This window comes from Miniopterus natalensis, chromosome 3, assembly GCF_054644295.1.
Source record: "Miniopterus natalensis isolate mMinNat1 chromosome 3, mMinNat1.hap1, whole genome shotgun sequence".
Classification (NCBI taxonomy): domain Eukaryota; kingdom Metazoa; phylum Chordata; class Mammalia; order Chiroptera; family Miniopteridae; genus Miniopterus; species Miniopterus natalensis.
In genome coordinates this window covers 97067811-97087798 of record NC_142083.1, presented here as the reverse complement: position 1 = coordinate 97087798, position 19988 = coordinate 97067811, and the positions used below count along the sequence as shown (strand labels likewise).

General features: G+C 47.0%; 2 protein-coding genes and 1 non-coding gene across 3 annotated transcripts; 1 reads left to right on the top strand and 2 right to left on the bottom strand.

The window, feature by feature from the left end:
• The first annotated feature begins 607 nt into the window (after positions 1-607).
• ASPHD1 (aspartate beta-hydroxylase domain containing 1) lies at positions 608-3549 on the top strand. The gene is made up of 3 exons (XM_016218577.2): positions 608-1478; positions 2671-2784; positions 3440-3549. The coding sequence occupies exons 1-3, from the start codon at positions 608-610 to the stop codon at positions 3547-3549; spliced, it is 1095 nt and encodes a 364-aa protein (XP_016074063.2).
• On the bottom strand, positions 3060-3190 carry LOC148093586 (U6atac minor spliceosomal RNA). The gene has a single exon (XR_015714316.1). It is a non-coding gene; the product is annotated as a U6atac minor spliceosomal RNA (small nuclear RNA).
• A 154-nt stretch (positions 3550-3703) lies between the features above and the next one.
• Positions 3704-18128, bottom strand: KCTD13 (potassium channel tetramerization domain containing 13). The gene is made up of 6 exons (XM_016218578.2): positions 17816-18128; positions 15661-15830; positions 7591-7680; positions 7449-7501; positions 6597-6792; positions 3704-4638 (listed from the first exon to the last, which is right to left on the bottom strand). Exons 1-6 carry the CDS (start codon positions 18057-18059, stop codon positions 4402-4404), a joined length of 990 nt encoding a protein of 329 aa, XP_016074064.1. The 5' UTR covers positions 18060-18128; the 3' UTR covers positions 3704-4401.
• Positions 18129-19988: the final 1860 nt, after the last annotated feature.

Sequence of the window (19988 nt, the reverse complement as noted above, 5' to 3'; positions counted from 1 at the left end):
AGGTTGGCAACTTGCCCCTGGCGCCGCACGTGGCGCCCCTTTGGGGTCTGGGGAGAGGGAAATCCGGAGACCACCCCCCCCCTTTTCCCCGGCTGAGTTGCCGCCTCCACTGGGCAGGGGCTGGGGTAACTAAGCTGAGCAGACTCAAGTAGGGAGGAGTGACGTCAGGGTGTGTGGGAGCCAAGGAAGCAGCGAGGAGGGAGAAAGAGCTGGAGAGCTCGAGCGAGACGGGGGGAGGGAGGGAGGGAGAGAACCCGCCGGTCGGGTGGAATGAGACTAGAGGGCAGGTAGGAGAGGGGGCGGGGAGGAGAGAAGCCTCTGCGGAGGGCGGCTGGTTGCAGGTCCCCAGGGCTGCGGGTCCAGGTGGGGTCGGGACTGCTGTCGGGGAAGCTAGAAGGAAAGGGGCGGGAGGTGGGTGCAGGGAGGAGGGGAAAGGGGAGAGGGAGACAGAGGGTGAGAGAGGAAACTGCCGGAAGGAGAAAGAAGAGGTAAGAGAGAGGAGAGAGGCAGAGGAAAGAGAAGGAAAGGAGGGTTAAAGGTGCACGAAGGAGAGAAAGAGGGAGACACGGGGCGGGGGGAAGAGCTCAGGAGAGAGAATAGAGTGGGAATGTGGAAGGGAGACAGCCTGGGGGGTAACCAGGGAGCAGCTATGGAGGAAGAACTGGGGGGCCAGGGCGACTGGGGTCTGGAGGATGCCCCAGACCTCTTGGCCATGGCCTCCCCGCCCATCGTTCCCTCATGGCCGTTGCCACTGGCCTCCTCAGCCTTCACCCTGCTCCTCGGAGCCCTCACTTCTCTCTTCCTCTGGTACTGCTATTGCTTAGGCTCCCAAGACATGCAGGCCCTGGCAGTTGGGAGTCGGGTTGGGGGTGTCAGTGGTGGGCCTGGGGGATGCTCTGAGGTTGGCAGGCCAAGCCTAGGGAGCTCTGGGGAGCCTGGGGAAGGACCTAGGACAGAAGGTCTAGTGAGCCGTCGCCTCCGGGCCTACGCCAGGCGCTACTCCTGGGCAGGGATGGGTAGGGTGAGGCGGGCAGCTCAAGGTGGCCCAGTCCCTGGGGGAGGGCCAGGTGTCCTGGGCATTCAGCGCCCAGGCCTGCTTTTCCTGCCAGACCTGCCCTCAGTGCCCTTCGTGCCGCGGGATGCCCAGCGACATGATGTGGAGCTCCTGGAAAGCAGCTTCCCTGCTATTTTGCGGGACTTCAGGGCTGTGAGCTGGGATTTCTCAGGGACTACCCCTCTGCCTCGGGGCTGGTCCCCAGCACTGGCTCCCGGGTGCTACCAGCTCCTGCTGTACCAAGCAGGCCGGTGCCAACCCAGCAACTGCCGCCGGTGCCCCAGGGCCTATCGGGCACTGAGGGGGCTGCGGAGCTTCATGAGCGCCAACACCTTCGGCAATGCTGGCTTTTCTGTCCTTCTTCCTGGAGCCCGGCTTGAAGGCCGCTGTGGGCCCACCAATGCCCGGGTGAGATGCCATCTGGGTAAGTAGATGATGCCTGCAGACAACATCCTTGCCTCTTCTCTGCCACCAGAGCTTTCTACACTGTGGTTCTGACCATGCCTCTTCTCAGAAATCTTCCACTACAGCAGCGGCCTCCCCTGAGCTTCAGTTATCTGCAAACCATTTTCATAAGCTTTGCCGTAGTCATTTACCACCTGTACTATGTTTCTTCATATGGACTCCACCACATTTTGTTTTACTTATTTAAAAGGAATTTTTATAGAACAATGATAATCAGTATTACTTGTCCTAAATAGAAAGGACTCATAAAAACAAATTTAAACTTAAAAAAAGGCTTTACAAATTTTGGCCAAGGACTCTAGTCTCTCCAAGACTGAAGCCTACACTCTCTTCGCTTAGGAGGGAGTGATGTTAGTGGTTGTTAATGTCATGGTAGCACCAAACTGAGATTTTCTTTTTTTGGTGTTTTAAAAACTGAGAGAAAATGGAAAAACAAATTTCCGATTATTTAATTCCATGACCGTGTTGTGCTACCAGGTGGATGTGTCCTCCACTTTGAGGTACACTGGCCTCAGGATCAAGCCTAGATCCTTTCTCTCCTCATCTCCCATCTGTTCCCTTCCTTGCCTTCCATCCCACCATGCTCTAAAAAATAAAAGCCTGCTGGCTAATCCTGGCAGACACCACACTCATGCTATACCCTTAACCTAAAATGTCTTTACCTTTATCATTTTATCACCTCCTGGAAAACTCCTACTTAGCCTTCAGGACTTATGTTTCAAGTGTCACCTCCTCTGGGATGTCTTCTTGTCACGGGAAGCGGCTGCTCAGTTTTCTCACAGTACTCTACTGTGTGGTCCCTGGGCAAGGATGGAGTCATTAGTTTTCTCTCTCGCAGGGAGGGAAGGCCCAGAAAACAATAGGTTCTTGAGTTAAACTGCCAGAAGCCCAGGAGGAGATGCCACTTCCTCCAGGAAGCCCTCCCTTTTCTCTGAAACTGAACAGACTGCGCCTTGCACTGCATATTTCTGTAACTCCTAGCACTTCTTTCAGCCAGTATTGTTTTATAATTATATTCTGGTTATCTTCCAGAGCAAGGAGGAACCACCATAGAACCTGGTGTTTAAGACCCTCAGTCTGTTTTTTGACTGAATGGGGTGGGCCCCTTCCATGGGGGCAGGAATGTTGGATGCCTGGATCTTTTTTCACAGGTCTGAAGATCCCCCCTGGCTGTGAGCTGGTGGTTGGGGGTGAGCCCCAGTGCTGGGCTGAAGGACACTGTCTACTGGTGGATGACTCCTTCCTGCACACAGTGGCTCATAATGGTAATGGGGCTCCCATTCTGCTAGGAGGGGCAAAGAGTGAAGGGGAATAGATGAGAGGCTGCAGAATCAGGCCCACTGGCTTGCTGTCCCAGCATCACCATTTTCCAGGTGCATAACCTTGAACAAGTCACATAACTTTTCCAATCACCTGTGAAATGGGGAAACTGCTTTCTTGATCAGGTGTCTGAAGCATTAAATAAATTAATGTAGGTGCAAAGTGGTTAACAGCACAAGACCCTGGGCCTAGACCACCTGGGTTCCTGTGCTACCTCTGGCACTTACGATGGTTAGATGCCACCAAGTTGGTGGCAATGCCGTAACCTAACCACATACATGTTGTCAGGCCTGAGGGCCTCCTCCACCCTTGTCGAGGGGAGCGCTAATCTTCTCTTCTTTTATACAACACATACCTCTGGTACTTACTAGCTGTATGAACTTGGGAAAGTTATTTAACCTGTTACTTTGTATAAAATAGGAATAATTATGGAACTACTTCAGAGTTTGTTTTGATGGTTGAGTTAATGCACATAAGGGGTTAAAACAGTGCCTGGCATTTACTTACAAAGTGTTTGCTTTTTTCAGTATATGGTGAGCTCTCTGGCACATAAGTACTTAATGTCAGTTACTCTCCTATCTCCATTCCCATGTACTCTAGGCTCCCCTGAAGATGGGCCTCGAGTGGTATTCATCGTGGACCTTTGGCATCCCAATGTGGCTGGGGCTGAGCGCCAGGCCCTCGACTTTGTCTTTGCACCAGACCCTTGAAGGAAGGAAGGTGTTGCTTTCAGACATCTGGGCTAGAGAGATGCAGCACTCAGGGATGGCTTGCATGGTAGCTAGGACCTCCTCTCCATTGCAGGAGGTGGGGTGGGGCTGAGGGTGGGAACTGGCTAGTGAACATTGAAATACAAATCTTAAATCCTCTCCTAACTCCTGGCTACTTTCTTCCCAGCTACCAGCCCCAGGGCAGGGGCACAGGTCTTCTCCCATCCAACTAGCTAAGTACCTCCTTAACACAAGCCATCTCCCTGGCCCTCACCCTGGGAGTTAGCACCAGATCCTCAATTCAACTTTATTCCAATAATTTAATAGAAAATTAAAATAATAAATAATATGAAACAGACTGAGAAGATAGCTGAGCTGGTGCAGGCCAAGGCCAGCCTAATACAAAGTTAAGGGGGTAGGGAGAATGGTAAGGGAAAGAGGGAGGAACAATACCCTGAACAATGGTTGGGAGGCAGCTCAGAATGTGGAGGGTATTATTAAGGGGCTGCCTTGACACTTTGGCATGTACAATGTACTAAAAAAAGAGAAAGGTAATTCTAAATCATTTTAAACCAGCTGACAAGGGAAAACAGCAGAGCAAGGGTGGTGATGAGGGAATGAATATAGGCCTTCTGAAGGGATCTGAGGGAAGGGGCTGGAATGTACCATGTTATTAGCAATGATATGAGAATGAATGGAAAAGGGCCAAAGTGAACTGTACCATGCAGTAAAGGGACAGAAGGGAGACCCACAGCTTGGCCAGCAAAGCCGGGGTGAAGGTGTGGGAAGGGGAGGAAAAGAAAGAGGGACTGGGCCCCAGTGGCAGGCGGAAAACAAGGAGAAAGGTCAAGATCAGTCCTTGAAGACAATTTGTTGGCCATGAGGACGCTCGTCATGGGTGATGTGGCGCCGGACATGGATCCTGCGGACACGGTGCTCTCGGTTCTCCTCATCCTCCCCTCGGCCCGCCCCACCACCTCCAGCTACACCCCCTGTGGCCTCCAGGAGGGCTGGGTCTGGGCCCCTGGGAGTCTCGTAGATCAGGATGTTCAGGGTCTCCTCAAAGATCCGGGCCTCTGGGAATTCCACCTGCAAAAGGCCAGCAATCCCCAGCTCCCATCCTCTGGTCCAGCCACACAGTGACCCCTTTCCCCCCAGATGCTCCTGCACTGGCACACCTCCTAGTCTTTGCAATCACGGGTTCTTTGGCCTGAACTGTCCTCTTTGCAAGTTCTTTACTCAGCAAAGTCACACTTATACTTCAAGGTGCAGCTCTGAAGTCAGGCAGTCATTTATTTTCTCTCCTTTGCTACCAAGTCTCTTGGTGTATTCTTTCATTAGACAAATATTTACTAAATGACTACAAACAGGTATTGTTCTAGACACTGGAAATAGAGCAGCGAACAAAACAAAGTTTCTATCCACAGGAAGTTTGCATTCTAGGGGGAGGACGCAGACATACATTTAATAAAATACAAACTGTCAGATGATCACAAATGTTATGAAAAAAACTATAGCAGGAAAAGGGGTGGGGATGGTGATGGCCAGGAATACTGTAAAAGGGAATTCAGAGAAGGCCTCACTGAGATGACACTTGACCAATGGCCAAAGGAGGGGAGGGAAGGAGCCAGTGCGTAACCAGAGGAAGAGCAGTCTGGGAAGAGGCAATGGCAAGTGTAAAAGCTCTGGGGCAGCACTAGGCTAGTGTATTATTTGAACATAAGCAGCAAGGCCAATGCAATGACAGTGATGAAAAGAGAGTAGAAGGGATGAGGCAAAGAGGTGATTGGGGGTTCCTCTTGTGTGGCTTGGAGAAATATAATTAACATAACTCTTAACAAGCTGCATTCTAATTACTGGTTTATCTTCCTGTCTTCCCAACAACAGAGAAAGCCTCTTAGAAGCAGGGTCATGCATTCAATAAATGTTTCCTAGCTTCCACTGTGTGAGAAACACTTCTACTGGCCTCCACTAGTGGTAGAGAAATAGGAGAAAAAAGATACAGCCCTAGTCACAAGGAGCTAACACCTTACTACTGAAGAAAACCCCCTCGCCACCCTCGCCATCTCCAGACCACAATAAACACTGTATTTAGCTAAGAAAGGAGTATGACCAACTTTGTCTGGGGTTGTTGGGGCGAAAGTTCATGTGTGGACATGTCTCAAAGTGATGGTTGGCTTGGGTCTTAAAGATTAAGCACAAGTTCATCAGGCAGACAGGAATGAGGAAAATTAATTCCAAGAAAAAGGAATAATGTTGCCCTGACCCATGTGTCTAAGTGGTTAGAGCATCGGTCCACGCACTTAAAGGGTCTTGGGTTCAATTCCTAGTAAAAGGTACATACCTGGGTTGCAGGTTCAATCCCTGGCCCTAGTTGGGGCACATGCGGGAGGCAACCAATCAATGTCTCTCACATCAATGTTTCTCCCCCTCCCTCTCTCCCTCCCTCTCTCCCTTCCACTCTCTCTAAAAGTCAATGGAAAAAATATCCTCAGGCCTGGCCGGCGTGGCTCAGTGGTTGAGCATCGAACAAGGAACCAGGAGGTCAAGGTTCGATTCCTGGTCAGGGCACATACCCAGGTTGTAGGCTTGATCCCCAGTAGGGGTCGTGCAGGAGGCAGCCTATTAATGACTCTCATCATTGATGTTTCTATCTCCCTCTCCCTTCCTCTCTCTCTAAAATCAATAAAAACATTTAAATATATATATATATCCTCGGGTGAGGATTAACAAAAAAAAGATAAAGGAATACTGTGTACAAACTTGGGGAGTGTGAAATAGCACTGGGTACTTAGAGACTTGCAAGAACCCTGGTGTAGCTGAGGCACATCACTCATAGGAGGGTCAGAAGAGACCAGGCTGATAAGATCGTCAGAGGCTAGATGGTATGACATCATGATTTACAGTTAAGACCCCAGAACTTGGAACTCTGGCTCCTCTCAGTGATGGACTTTCCCCTGCCTGATCTGCTGAGTTGCCTTTGTCCAGGGCCCTGGTCCTGCCAACCACCATGGCCCTCCCTGACCAGGCCCTGAGCCCCTTCTGACCTTGGTCTGCTTCTTCTCCGTGGCATAGACAATGGAGGTGCAGCACACCTCGGCGATTTTGCGGCCCTGCCCGTAGAAAGACCAGCAGCAGATCTCGTCCCCCAGGACATCCTTGAGGAAGAGCAGCCGCCCGTGGAAGCGCAGGGCCAGTTTGTCAAACAGCTCGATGTTCTTAAGTAGGTTGTCATCTGAAGTGCTGAAGACCAGGGGCCAGGAGGCCTCAGCACAACTGGCTTCCCTCCCTCTGTTCCCCCCAGGACAGGGCCCATATACCCAGCACTCTGGTCCTGCCCAGAGCAGCGAGTTTCCTCCACCCCTGGGGCCAGGCCAAGCAGGCTTCAGCAAGGAAGTAGCATTATCTGAGCAAACCCCAGCATGGCACAGTGGCTATCTGTGCAGTCTCTGGAGTCAGGCTGCATCACCTGGCATCCTAGCTCCACCACTTTGTAACTGGGTGAAACCAGGCAAATTACTTCACCTCTTGGTGCCTCAATTTCCTTAGCTATAAAAAGGAGATCGCAACAGTACCTCCCTCAAACAACTGTGAGGATTATGAGTTAATATATGTAAAGTACTTAGAGTAATGCCTGTTATAAAATAAGCACTTGGTAAATGCTAGTTATTATCATCTAATCCTCACCAGAGCCCGTTTACTGATTAAAACTAATGCTCAGAAGTGAAAATGACCTGTCCGAAGTACCCAGTGGATAAGTGGCAGAGCTGGAATTCCCATTCAGGCAGGCACTCTATTCGTCCGTGTGTGTGGCCATAGCCCTCCCCTTGAGCCAGGAGCAGGGCTGTCTGGAGCCCAGGATTCCACCCAGTGCACCTCCCTAGCCCCATGGCAGTCACCTCGTGTAGGAGTACTTGTTGTTACTGCGGTTGTGCAGGAGCTTCACCACGGGCTGTTGGGGGAGAGAGGATGGAGAAGCATGGGGCTCAGGCTGCAGGAAGAGGCCCACAACCTCCACCCTACAGGGCTCAGGGGCCTCGCCTTGGAGGTGCTGGCCAGGAGCTGCTGCTCCTCCTGGGGAGATGTCACCATGGGGATGAGGCACAGCGGGGACAGGTTCTCCCTTTTTTGCTGGAGAAGAAGCGGAAGGTGGTTAACAGCACAACCAAAGGTCACTCACTCACCACTTAAAAGCTTTCAAAAGCTGCTTGCAGCCTTTGGGAAAAAATCCAGACTCAATTGTCCACAAGGCTCTGCAGCATCGGACATCTCTGATTTTGTCCCTACCCATCTCCCCTGCCTGCTGGGCTTCAGCCCCACCAATGGCCTGTTGTGTAGCATGTCCAGTGTGTCCCCACCTAGCCCTTTGCTATTCCCACTACCAGAAACAGTGTGCACTCAGCTGTCTGCATGACTGGCTCCTCTATACCATTCAGATCTCAACTCAAATAGTGCCCCTCAGAGGGTGCTGGTCCTCCTCCCTAAGCTCCCAGGCTGAAGCAGCCTCCTCTACTTCCTTTTCACAGAATCAGTTCACTTTCTTCATGGCACTCAGTTCATTTTTTCTGTTTCTGGTCTATTTGCTAATGGTCTGTCTCTTCCCATCTAGGTGATAAGTGCCTCATGTACAATAGTGCTCAGTAAGTATCTGTTAAATGAATGAACCTGACTGGGTGGGAGGCTGGAGGCAGAATCAGAACCAGACACATAGGCTTCTTTCCTTTTCTCTGTCTTCTAGAATCTTCATGCCAGAACTCCTCTCACCTCTCCCAACTTAAAAACTAGATGTGCAATTCTAACACAAATTCCAAAAAAAATTTTTGAGACACTCATAAAACTTTTTCTAAAATTAATATGGAATAAAAGTCTACTATTCGTAGGTCAATTTAGAAAAGAGCCAAGGGGAAAAGCCAACCTTACCAGATATTAAAATATCCTACAAAACCATAATAATGAAAACAGGGTAGTTTAGTTGCAGAAACAAACAAAAACAATGGAACAAAACAGAGAGCTTGGAAACAAGACTAATGTATATCTGAGAACTGATATTTACAAAGAAGATACCACAAATCAGTGGGGAAAGCACGGAATGTGTATTGGTTATTGCTGTGTAACAAACTTCCAAAATTTAGCAGTTTAAATCAACAATCAACATGTCTCAGTTTCTGTGGAGCAGGAATTCAGGAGTGGCTTAGCTGGATGGTCATAACATGGCAGCTGGCTTTTCCAAGGCAAGTAATTCCAGAGGGAGCAAGGTGGAGGCCTCAGTGGCTTTTATGACCTAGTTTTGTCAGTCCTATTCAGTGTGGGAGGAAGCTACAAAGAGAACACTGAAAACAAGAATCACTGGGGACTGCCTTAGAGGCCGGCTCCCACTGATTCAAGTCCCTCCCATATGCAAAACACACTCACCCCCTCCAATGGTCCTCCAAAGTCTCATCTCATTACAGCATCAGCCTGAAGTACAGAATCTTGTTATCTAAATCAGGTCCACGTGAGGATGAGGCATCTTGATGTAGTTCCTTAACTATAGCTCCTTAAGTACATCTGTTCTTGATCTGAAGACCAGTGAACTAGAGACAAGTTGTCTCTTCCATACACACAATTCACAATGGTAGAATAGGCATTAGGATACTCACTAGCACACTCTTGTTCAAAAGGGCAGGGCAGGGGACAGGAGACACCTAGAAGTCACTGTATCACGGAAATTTTTTTTTTAAATCCTCACCTGAGAATATTTTTTCCATTTATTTTTAGAGAGAATGGAAGGGAGGGGAGGGTGGGGAGAGAGGAAAGGGAGAGAGAAACACAGATGTAACAGACACACATCAATTGGTTGCCTCCCACACCCCCTCCCGGGGGGGGAAGGAGTTGGACCTGCAACCCAGGTACGCGCCCTTGACCACGAATTGAACCCGAGACCCTCCAGTTGCAGAGGCCAATGCTCTAACCATTGAGCCATGCTGGCCAGGGCTTCACGGAAATTCTTGATTCAGATGGACACATGTTGGGAGCTCTCTGATGCCTATTCTTGCCCCAAAATGATTCTCTTTGGCTCTTGGCTCTGCCCTGAGTCATCCTTCCTTTTCCATGAAAGAGTCCATACTTACAGCTCCATGATTTCCTTAGCCTGTTTGCTGCCTATAGAACTTTGGGGGAGGAGGTGTCTGAAGGCCTCTTCTCCTCTTGCACTGCCTCTGTTCCTTTCAGTGTTTCTGCCAATAGAATTCTCTTAAACATTTATTGGGTGTCTTCTCTTGTGAGTCTTGAGATTCACTTCATTAGGCAAAAGCCACACACTCACAAATCTCTGTGAAATAAGTTCTCCTCTACTTTGGGCTTGTGCTGAGACTGCTAGGGACAACACCTTTAAGCTTCTTAGATGCACTATTATTTGACTGAATGAATCTCTGAGGTATCTTCTTTGAAATTTTTGAGATTTTAACAAAAGATTTAACAACTGCATCCTCAGCTTCAGTATGTTTTCTACTTTCTACATTACTGGAGTCCAGATAGTGTTGCTAAACTTCTGCCACTACATAACAAGGATCGCCTTTGCACCAGTTAACACTTTCCTCACTGCAGCCTCCTCAAAGGTCAACTCTTTAGGCTTTTATTAACACCCTCTTCAAAGTCCTTCCAGCTTCTGCCCATTTCCCAGTTCTAAAGCCACACCCACATTTTAAGTTTTTGTTATGGCAGAATCCCACTCCAGATATCAAAATCTGTTATCTACTGCTGGGTAACAAATTACTACAAACTTATTGGCTTAAAACAATAAACATTTATTCTCTCACAGTTTCTGGAGGTTGGGAACTTGAAATTGGCTTAGCTAAGTGGTCCTGGCCCACGGTCTCTCATGAAGCTGGAGTCCAGATGTTGGCCAGGGCTGTAGTTATCTGAAGACCTGACTGGGCCTCAAGGATCCGCTTCTGAGATAGTTCACCCATATGACTGGGAGTTTGTGCTGGCTGTTGGCAGGAGGCTTCAGTTCCTCACCAAGCAGACCTCTCCCTAGGGCTGCTTGAGTATCCTCACATGGCAGCTGGCTCCCCCCAGAATAAGTGATCCAAGACAGGGGCAGAAACAGCAATGTCTTTTATGGCCTAGCTTTAAAAGTCACACACTATCATTTCTGTAATATGCTCCTGGTTACACAGGTCAGCCCTACTCAGTGAGGGAGGGGACTAAACATGAGCCAGAGTGAGGAGGAGGCAAGAATTCTGAACACTTTTGGTGGCCATTTCGGACAGTGGCTAGCACAGGCTGTTAATAGATGCACTGGGAAGCCAGCTCACTCTGAGGAGGAAGGAGGACAAGAGTTAAATCCCTTCAAAATTCCTATTTACCCCAGTGGATTCTACATTTAGATTAAAAGACCCATATAAAAAAGATAAAAGTATAAAGCTATTTTAAAAATGTAGAATGGGAAAAAGTTTTAAACAACATCCTAAAAGGAAACATCTTTAGGCAAAAAAAAAAAAAAAAGGAAAAAGTATTTGACTACATTAAATTAAGAATTTCGTGCCCGGCCGGGTGTGGCTCAGTGGTTAAGCATCAACCTAGGATCCAGGCGATCAGGGTTCGATTCCCGGTCAGGGCACATGCCCGGGTTGCGGGCTGCAGCCGATCAGTGACTCTCTCATCATTGATGTTTCTATCTCTCTCTCTCCCTCTCCCTTCCTCTCTCTGAAATCAATAAAGATATATTTAAGAAAAAGAATTTCGCATTTATGCACAACCCAAGGACATGGACAATGGTGGGGAGAGGGATGGGACGGGGTGGAACAGGTCATTGGGGAGAAAAAGGGACATATGTAATATTTTAAACAAAACAAAAAATTAAAAAGAAAAAATATATATATTTCTCTTCCTGACAATGGAAGCCTTACAAATAATCCCACGTAATAATGTTGAAGGAATGATAGAATTATAATTATTCTACAACCCTAATGAAATTATTGATTCAGATTTCAGGTAAGGGTTATCAGCTGGTGTGTGGTTGATAGGTAATTGCCATTCATATAGTGCCAAAATAACATCACACAGATTACTTAATAGTTGGCAACGAGGGAATGTAACTACAATGGAAGGATTACACCAACATCACCTGAATCAAGGGGCTAATTCTGAGCATCACTAATGATGAGTCATATTAACATTATGCATCTCGATATAACGCAATATGAAATATATAAAATTACCTAAAATGTATTCTAACCAAAATGTTTAATATCAAGCCTTTAAATCTACCACTTAGTTTATACAAATCTCAGAATGGGGTAGGTTACAAACCAAATGATACCACAAGTAAACAAGCAGGCAAATTTGGAAACTAGTGGTCTCTTTAGCAAGTCAGCATCATGAAAAAAAAAGCGACTGATTTGGGTTAGAAGAGCCTTAAAGAACATAATAACCAGACATGATGCAAGGATCTAGATTGGGCCCTTGTTTAGATGAACCAGCTATAAAAGACATTTCTCGTATGAATGGAGAAATTTGTGTATGCCCTGGATATTAGATAAAATTTTATTGACATGTAAAGATAGCAATTATTAACAAAGCAGATTATAAAAAGCACATACAGTATGATTATATTTTGGCAAACACACACACACACACACAAAGACCTGGAAGGATATTTGGTACTTTTATATTTTTAATTATCTGTGTTTTCTAAATTTCTATAATATATACATACTACTTTAAAAAGATAAATATTTACAATAAAAAAATCCATTAAGAATAGATGCTACAGAGAGGTGACATTCTAAGAGAAAACACTGGCAACACCTAAAACCAACTAGAAATTATCATCAGAAACAGATTTCCTCAACTGAGATTCCTCTCCTGAATCTGAAAACCTAGCAAGTAATCTAAGTAACTATTTTCTCAACTCTCCCAAGGATGGTAGGTAAATAGTACCATTCTAGATACATTGGAGAACACTAAATTTATTATGTATAATACATGTCTTAGGGTAAGAGGGCTTAATTCTCTGTAGGAACTAAACTAAATTATGCAAGGATCTCCTGTAAAGCAACAAGAAAAAGATTAAAAAAAAAAAAAATCTCAATAGAAAATTTGGTCAAGAATATGAATGTATGTGGCTGGTGTGGCTCAGTTGGTTGGAGCATTGTCCCGTACACCAAAAGATCATGGGTTCGATTCCCAGTCCGGGCACATACCTAGGTTGCAGGTTCAGTTCTGGTTGGGGTGGGTTGGGGCACATACAGGAGACAACCAAATGATGTTTCTCTCTCGCACTGATGTTTCTTTCCCTTTCTCTCTCTCTCTCTCACTTCCTCTCTCTAAAAATTAACAAACATATGGGGGAAAAAAGAATATGAATAGACAGGGAAACCAAAAGAGCTAGTACATGAAAAGATCTCATTAGTAACCAGAGGAATGCAAATTACAATGAGATCACTTTATACCAATCAGATTGGCAAAATTAGAACACGGGATCATGCTATGTGCTGTCAAGGATATGCAAAACTGAGATCCCTTATGAACTCCTGATCAAGAGTGTAAAATGCTACAGCCATTTGGGAGAGTAATCTGATGATATTGCTGAAATTCATTTGTATGTGTCCTGTGACCCAGCAATTCCACTTCCAGCTACAATTATGAGAAACTCTGGCCCTGGGCCCACAAGGACACATGTATGAAGATGCTCACGGTGGCACCATTTGTGGAGGCAGAAAGTGGGGAGGCAATCTAGTCTAGGTCTCCAACCTCAGGGGAATGCATAAATAAAATATGGTGAATGCATACCATCGACTTCTGTGCAGTAGTTAGAAGCAAAGAACTAAATGTACATAAGAGCAGCATGAATAGATCTTGAAAAGAGTATTGAATTAAGAAACAAAACACATGATCCATAACTCAGTGCCATTTATGGAAACTTAAAATGCATACAAAACAATGCTTTAGCTTTTCCAGGGTACAAACATAATCCAAGCATATGGAGGGATATCTATGCGGAAAAGGGGAGTGGGCAGGGGATTGGAGATAAAGGAAAAAAATAAAAAGAGAAAAGGATTTGCATAGACAAATGATGATTAAGTGCCACACACTGAGGAGTATGATGAACTCAACATTCTGTACCTAAGTCTTAAAAACAAAAACAAAAAACCTCCAAACAAACAAGCAAACACTAGCCAAGTGGGGTAGAGATGGGAATGGTCTCAGGGAAACCTGTAACAGAGGTAGTTGGAGCATAGAAGAAAAAGCACTGTGCTTCAAAGTCAGATAACCTGGGGTTGAATGTGAGCTCTGCTGCTTACTGGCTCTTTGACCTTGGATGCATCCCCAACTTCCTCATTTTTAAAAAAAAATAATCAAACAGGAATACAAGATGTGCATACAAGCAGATAGCAGAACCACTCCTGACACAAGGAGTGATTCTGTGGGTGTGGATAACACTAGATAAACATTAGATTCAGGAGTGGGTGTGGGATAACATTACTCAGGAATGCACTTCTCCAAGATCATCCCATTCAAACTGCAAGTGGTGACCCATTAACAGGTCATGAAATAAGTTTAATGGATCTCAAACAGCATTAAAAGGAAAGAAAACAATATATCAGAGAGTATGTCACTGAAAGTATCATTTTATAAAACTCTTATTTCAGTTATATATATAGGGTATCTCAAAAAAACTGTATACACACTTTGAATAATTATTAAATCCAATGGGTTAAATCTGAAAAGAAAGAAACATCAGCCCTAGCCAATTTGGCTCAGTGGTTAGAGCGTTGGCCTGCAAACTGAAGGGTCCTGAGTTCGATTCCAGTTAAGGACACATAACTCAGTTGCAGGCTCAATCCCTGGCCCCCGTCCGGGCACGTGCAGAAGATAACCAACTGATGTGTCTCTTTCACATTGATGTTTCTTTCTGTCCCTCTCCCTCTTTCCCTCTCTCCCTCCCTCCCTTCCACTCTCTGAAAAGCAATGGAAAAAATATCCTCGGGTGAGGATTAAAAAAAATTTTTTTTAAATACAAAAAAAAAAAAAAAAGAAACATCAATTGAGCTATTAGCTTTTTAGTAGTATATATATATTTGGGGGACACCCTGTATATATGTGACTATGAAATACAATTCATAGTCACATATATGGGATGCAGTCACAAAGTTTGAAAAACATGGATACAGCCAGAAGAAATTCTATGCTTTTGGATTCCAAGAATAAGTATTCCCCAAGACAATAGACACTTGTTCATAGTTGCCACTTTTTAATATATAAAAAACATCAAAAAAAGAAACCCTTATAGTCTCCACTAATATTGTATCATAAAAGAAAGGACATTTTTAACATTGCAAAAACAGGACAGAATTAAAGGCTTTATGTAAAACTCATTACATTGTACAATTTTTCTCACTTCTCTATCTTTAGGAACATGAAGACAGAATGCTAGAGGTAGGAACTGACTCACTCAAGGTCACCCAGTCAGCTGTGGTGGAGATGACACTTAACCCATATGTCTTGGCTATGCTTTCTAAGATCTCAAAACCCAAGAGATCCACAGAAATTAAGCACAGCAGGTGGGGCTCTGGAACCCCCATTTTATTGGGAGTGACCCTATTTCTATGAGATTTCATTGCAAAAAAAAAAATTTTAAGCCCATGGGAGCAGGGTGGGGTGTTTTCTGCCAGGACAGAACAAGATCAAGGAGGTTATTATATTCCAGTTTAAACTTAGATTTTTTTCCTAGTGGCACAAGAGAGTTATTTATGATTTGATTTCTGGCAAAGGGGAGACTAGATTGGGATTACGTTTGAGGATAATTAATCAGATGGTAGTATAACAGCTGGTTTGGCTGGGTAGAAATAGCAAGAAGCAGAGAGAGCAGTCATTTAACCACTGCAATCGTCTTAGCATGAGATGTGGGGGGGCCTGCCTGAGACAGCAGGGATGCAGAAGACAGCACCCCCAAATTTTCTGGGGTCATGGCTGGTCAAAGCCAGGACAGAGGCAGCCTCTCTAGGCAGTGTCCCATATTTCCTTTTATTATTGTTTTTTAATGTCCTTGTATCTAACTACTTGAGTAGCTCTCACAGGGACATGGGCATAGGAGGACTCAGGAGGTGGGGGAGGGACCCTCACCTGTAGTGCCAGCTGGCAGTCCTCAATCAGGCCCTGTACCAGATAGTAGCGTGCTTCGCCGAGTAGCTCCCCCAGTTCTCTGGTACTCTCAGGCAGTGGCACGGACCCATCCCGAAGGTAGTTGAGGATTGTACCAAAGTGGCGGCCACTCCGGTCAATCAGCACCCAACCTGGTGGGGTAGGGAGAGGAAGGAGAAAGGATGGCTTTGCTGGGGGCCTTGGAACTATTAAACTTTTATGAACAAAAGGATTTTAAAGCTACAAGTCAGAATTTTTCTCAAACCTCTGCCTTACCCAAGAAAATAGCGTTAAAACATGTTGTATTTCCATAGGCCCCCCTTTTTTTAAAATCCTCACCCAAGAACAAGTTCACTGATTGTGAAAGAGAGAGAAACATAGATGGGATGCTTCCCACATGCACCCCAACCAGGGCCAGGGATCAAACCCACAACCCAGGTATGTGCCCTGATTGGGAATTGAACCCAGTTGGTTGGTGCATGGAGGATGCTCCAACCAATTGAACCACACTGGCCAGGGCTAGGCTCCTTTTTAAGGTATCCAGCCAAAGAGAATTCCTTTCCAAGTCTGTTCTACATTGAGAAGGTTCTCACCATGAGAAAGTTCTTACAGATTACCTTATCAATAAATCTCTAATCTCTTGTGTTAATTCTGAGCATTCTATTTAAAATGTCTATACCACCCTCTTAAGTTCACTACCATTTTAACCTTTATATTGTTCATAGAACTTATTACTATCTGGAATTACATGTCTTTTTTTAAAAAAAATGTTTTTATTGATTTCAGAGGGAGGGAGGGAGAGAAACATCAATGATGAGAGAATCATGGATCAGCTGCCTCCTGCACGCCCCCAACTGGGATTGAGCCCAAACCTGGGAATGTGCCCTGACCAGGAACCGAACCATGACCTCCTGGTTCATGGGTCGACATTCAACCACTGAGCAACACCGGCCTGACAATCTTTTTTTTTCTTTTTTTTTTTTTTTTGTTGAAGTCCTCACCTGAGTATATGTTTAGAGAGAGGAACAGGGAGGGAGGGAGAGAGAGAGAAACATCAACGTGAGTAAGAAACATCAGTTGGTTTCCTCCCGTATGTGCTCCCTACTGGAGATCGAATCCACAACCTAGGTATGTGCCCTGACCAGGAATGAAACCCGCAACCTTTTGGTGCATGGGACCATGCTCCAACCAACTGAGCCACCCAGCCAGGGCACATGCCCTTTTTTTTTTTTTCGGTATGTTTACTTGCTTATTGCTCTCCCCTGTCCCCACAAAAAAGTAAACTTAACAAGGCTAATCTCCTCAGGTTTATTTACCTAAACAAAGTATCTCCAGCACTAACTGGCACTTTACAAATACTTATTGAATAAATAATTTCTTCACCTTTAGATATTTGAAGACTAAGTTCCACCTCCCAAATGTTTATTTTCCTGCTCTCACAATCTCTGTTAACCATCTCTGAATCTCCCCTCCAAAACTTTAAGGTTCCACTTGGGCATGTGAGGCCCAAACCTGAATGCCACCCTCGGAGAAGGTAAGGTTCACCTGCCAAAGAGAACTCTCCACCCTCCACTCCGGCGTTCCTGGCAAACCTAAAGCAGCCTTCTCCTTCTACAATCTGCACTTACAGATGAGTGTATTAGGGAAAACACAGAGACAGACAAGACCCTCCAGCTCTCCAGGCTGGTTGTCGGCAGTGCTAAGATACAGAGGGGAACAAAAGGCTGGGCAGTTGGAAAAAACTGATGAAGGTTGCCTGGACGGATGCCGGTGGCAGCAGGGCTGGTTCTCAAGTTTTTTGAGCTGAGGAGTGAAGGGTGGGAGAATTGGGTGCGGGTGGTAATGAAAGTTCTGTAGTGACATGTTCGATCACTTACCACAGTGCCTGGCAGCGCTGGAGAGGGGTTTGTTCCGTAAGTGTAGGTTATTGCTGAGAGTCAAGATCGGGGGAGGAGGGAGATTATGAACGAAAAGGGGGAGAAGAGAGGGGATGTGGGGGCTGGAGGAGGTGAGAATGAGCTGACTGGACGGCGGTGAGAAGAGAAGGGACATGAAGACACTGATCGGTGGAAGACTAGGGGTAGGGGAGCCGCCGATCCGTTGGAGGAGGACGGCACAAGTAAGGGCATCGCAGTACCTCCGGCGTCCGTGAGTACCTCCGCGCGGCCGCTGAACATGGCCTTGAGCATGGTGTCCTGCCCGGTGAGGGTGCGCAGCGTCGTGTAGTGCAGCGAGCCACCCACGTTCAGCTTCACGTACTTGCTGTTCGGGGTCTGCGGCTTGAGACCATCGGCGGCGGAGCCGGGCTCGAGTCCCCAGGGCTTCGGGGCTTCCAGGGACAGGGCCTCGGCCGCCGCCGGGCGCGAGGCCTCGGCCGACATGCCAGGTGGTGGCGGCGGCGGCGGCCGGCGACCTTAGGCCCTCTCCGCGCCCTCCGGCCGCTCGCAAAGACCCGGGGACCCGAGCCCTCCCGCCGGGCGGCCGCGCGAACACGCCCACACGGCGCCGCTACTCGGAGACGCGGGCCCTCAGCCCCGCGGCGCCGGCACCTCCCCGCGGCTCGGCCCAGCGGCCGCGCAGGCGCGTCAGCGTACCGTCCGGACCTCGCGAGCCCGCGAGTGCGGAGCATGCGTAGTGGCCTTCGGCCGGTAAAGGAGTCGCGCGCGGGGTGCGGCGGGTGCGGCGGGTGCGGCGGGTGCGGCGGTTGTTGAGGCGGTTGAGGCGCGTTCGCCTCGTTAGTACCGGAGACCAGATGCTGGCGGCGCCTGGCCACCCGCCTGATGCGGAAAGCGACGTCGTGGTGCCGGTTTTGGGTTTCAGCTCTTGGCGCGATTCCCAGGCACGACAGGGAAACTGAGGCCCAGAGAAGCTTGGGATTGGGTAGGGTATCCGCCCGCTAGCCCCTCGCCCTGGAGAGAAGAGAGCTGCGAACCGGCACCAAGGGAAGCGCTTTTAAAGCAGGCTATTAAAAAACAAATCCAGCTGAGTAAATTTAAAGATCAAATTGGCTTTATTGAGCTATGCATGAATCAGACAGCATCCCATCTAGCAAATAGAAAAGAGCTCCCCAAGCTATAGAAAAGGTTGTTAAAGGCAGAAAGGGGGTGAAAAAAAGGGAAATTATTAGCAAAGAATGCATTGTTTCAGGCAAGGCGGCCCTCCTAAGGGGACTGGAAGAGGGCCTGGGGGGGGGGGGGGGATATCTCACTGGTGCTGACCCGCTCATCCCATGTTGACTAAAGCTTGCATTCCTGGGAGATCTTGAGGTTGCAGTTAGGTTAGGTGTTAAGTTTTGGTTTGCTGATGTGGGGCTTAGCACAAATCACTCCCAGTTGTTTTTTTTTTTTTTTTTTTTTAATATATCTTTATTGATTTCAGAGAGAGGAAAGGAGAGGGAGAGAGAGATAGAAACATCAATGACAAGAGATTCATTGGTTGAGCCCGCAACCCAGGCATGTGCCCTGAGGGAGAATCGAACCCTGATCGCCTGGATCCCAAGTGGATGCTCAACGGCTGAGCCACACCCGGCAGGGCTGTTACTTCTTTTAAACAAGGCTAAGGGGGGTGGCTTCCCAGGGGAGGAGGCAGCAGTGCTAGGACATGCAGGGTGTGAGTAGGGAAGGCCGTGGTGGAAGGGCCTCTCTGCGGAGCTGATACTGAGCTGAAGCTGAGAAGTGGCCAGGTGGAGGTATGAGGGCAGAGAGTGCCAAGCAGAAGGAAGGGCCAGTACAAAGACTCCAAGGCCGGAACAGGCTTGGTGTAATACGGAGCTGAAAGAATGTCAGGAGTCGCTGGAGTAGCTGAGCAAAAAGGTCTTAGAATCCCAATGAATGTCCTGAGATACCCAACCCTGAAAGAAAGAAAGAAATAAGATAGAAACACGTCGTTGACGAGAAAGTGTGGTGAGAAGAGCTTAATGTCTGTCAGGGAAGTCTCAGGAGGGAAGACTAGAGTTGAAGAACTGGGGGAGGAGGTGTTTTGTGCCACTGAAAACTGTTTTGTTTCATTCCTTCTGCCTAGAATTAGGACATTTTCTGTGGTCGGATCAATGACAGTTGGCCTTTGGCAAAGTTCTAGAGATACCAGGTTGCACAGCACCATCCTTATGGATCCTTGTGCCAACTAAAACTGGGCCAGATATCTGCGGCCAAATATCTGCTTCCTTCATGTTTTCTCACTATTACTCTAGTTTGTACCTTTATCTTTCTGATACAATTTCATTCAAAACAATTTAGAATTGCAGTGACCATTTGGGGGAACTTTTGACAAGAATAAGATTGTTTATTTGAGAGGTACCTCAGAAAAGAGGA

Bases quoted from the DNA above. Each gene is read 5' to 3' on its own strand.
- KCTD13 (XM_016218578.2), bottom strand. From the start codon at position 18,059: ATGTCGGCCGAGGCCTCGCGCCCGGCGGCGGCCGAGGCCCTGTCCCTG. The intron at 7,681-15,660 runs GTGAGGGTCCCT...CTTCTTCTCCAG, and splicing joins ACTGCCAGCTGGCACTACAG to CAAAAAAGGGAGAACCTGTC. The intron at 6,793-7,448 runs GTGACTGCCATG...CCTGGTCTTCAG, and splicing joins AACAAGTACTCCTACACGAG to CACTTCAGATGACAACCTAC.
- ASPHD1 (XM_016218577.2), top strand. From the start codon at position 608: ATGTGGAAGGGAGACAGCCTGGGGGGTAACCAGGGAGCAGCTATGGAG. The intron at 1,479-2,670 runs GTAAGTAGATGA...CTTTTTTCACAG, and splicing joins CCGGGTGAGATGCCATCTGG to GTCTGAAGATCCCCCCTGGC. The intron at 2,785-3,439 runs GTAATGGGGCTC...CATGTACTCTAG, and splicing joins GCACACAGTGGCTCATAATG to GCTCCCCTGAAGATGGGCCT.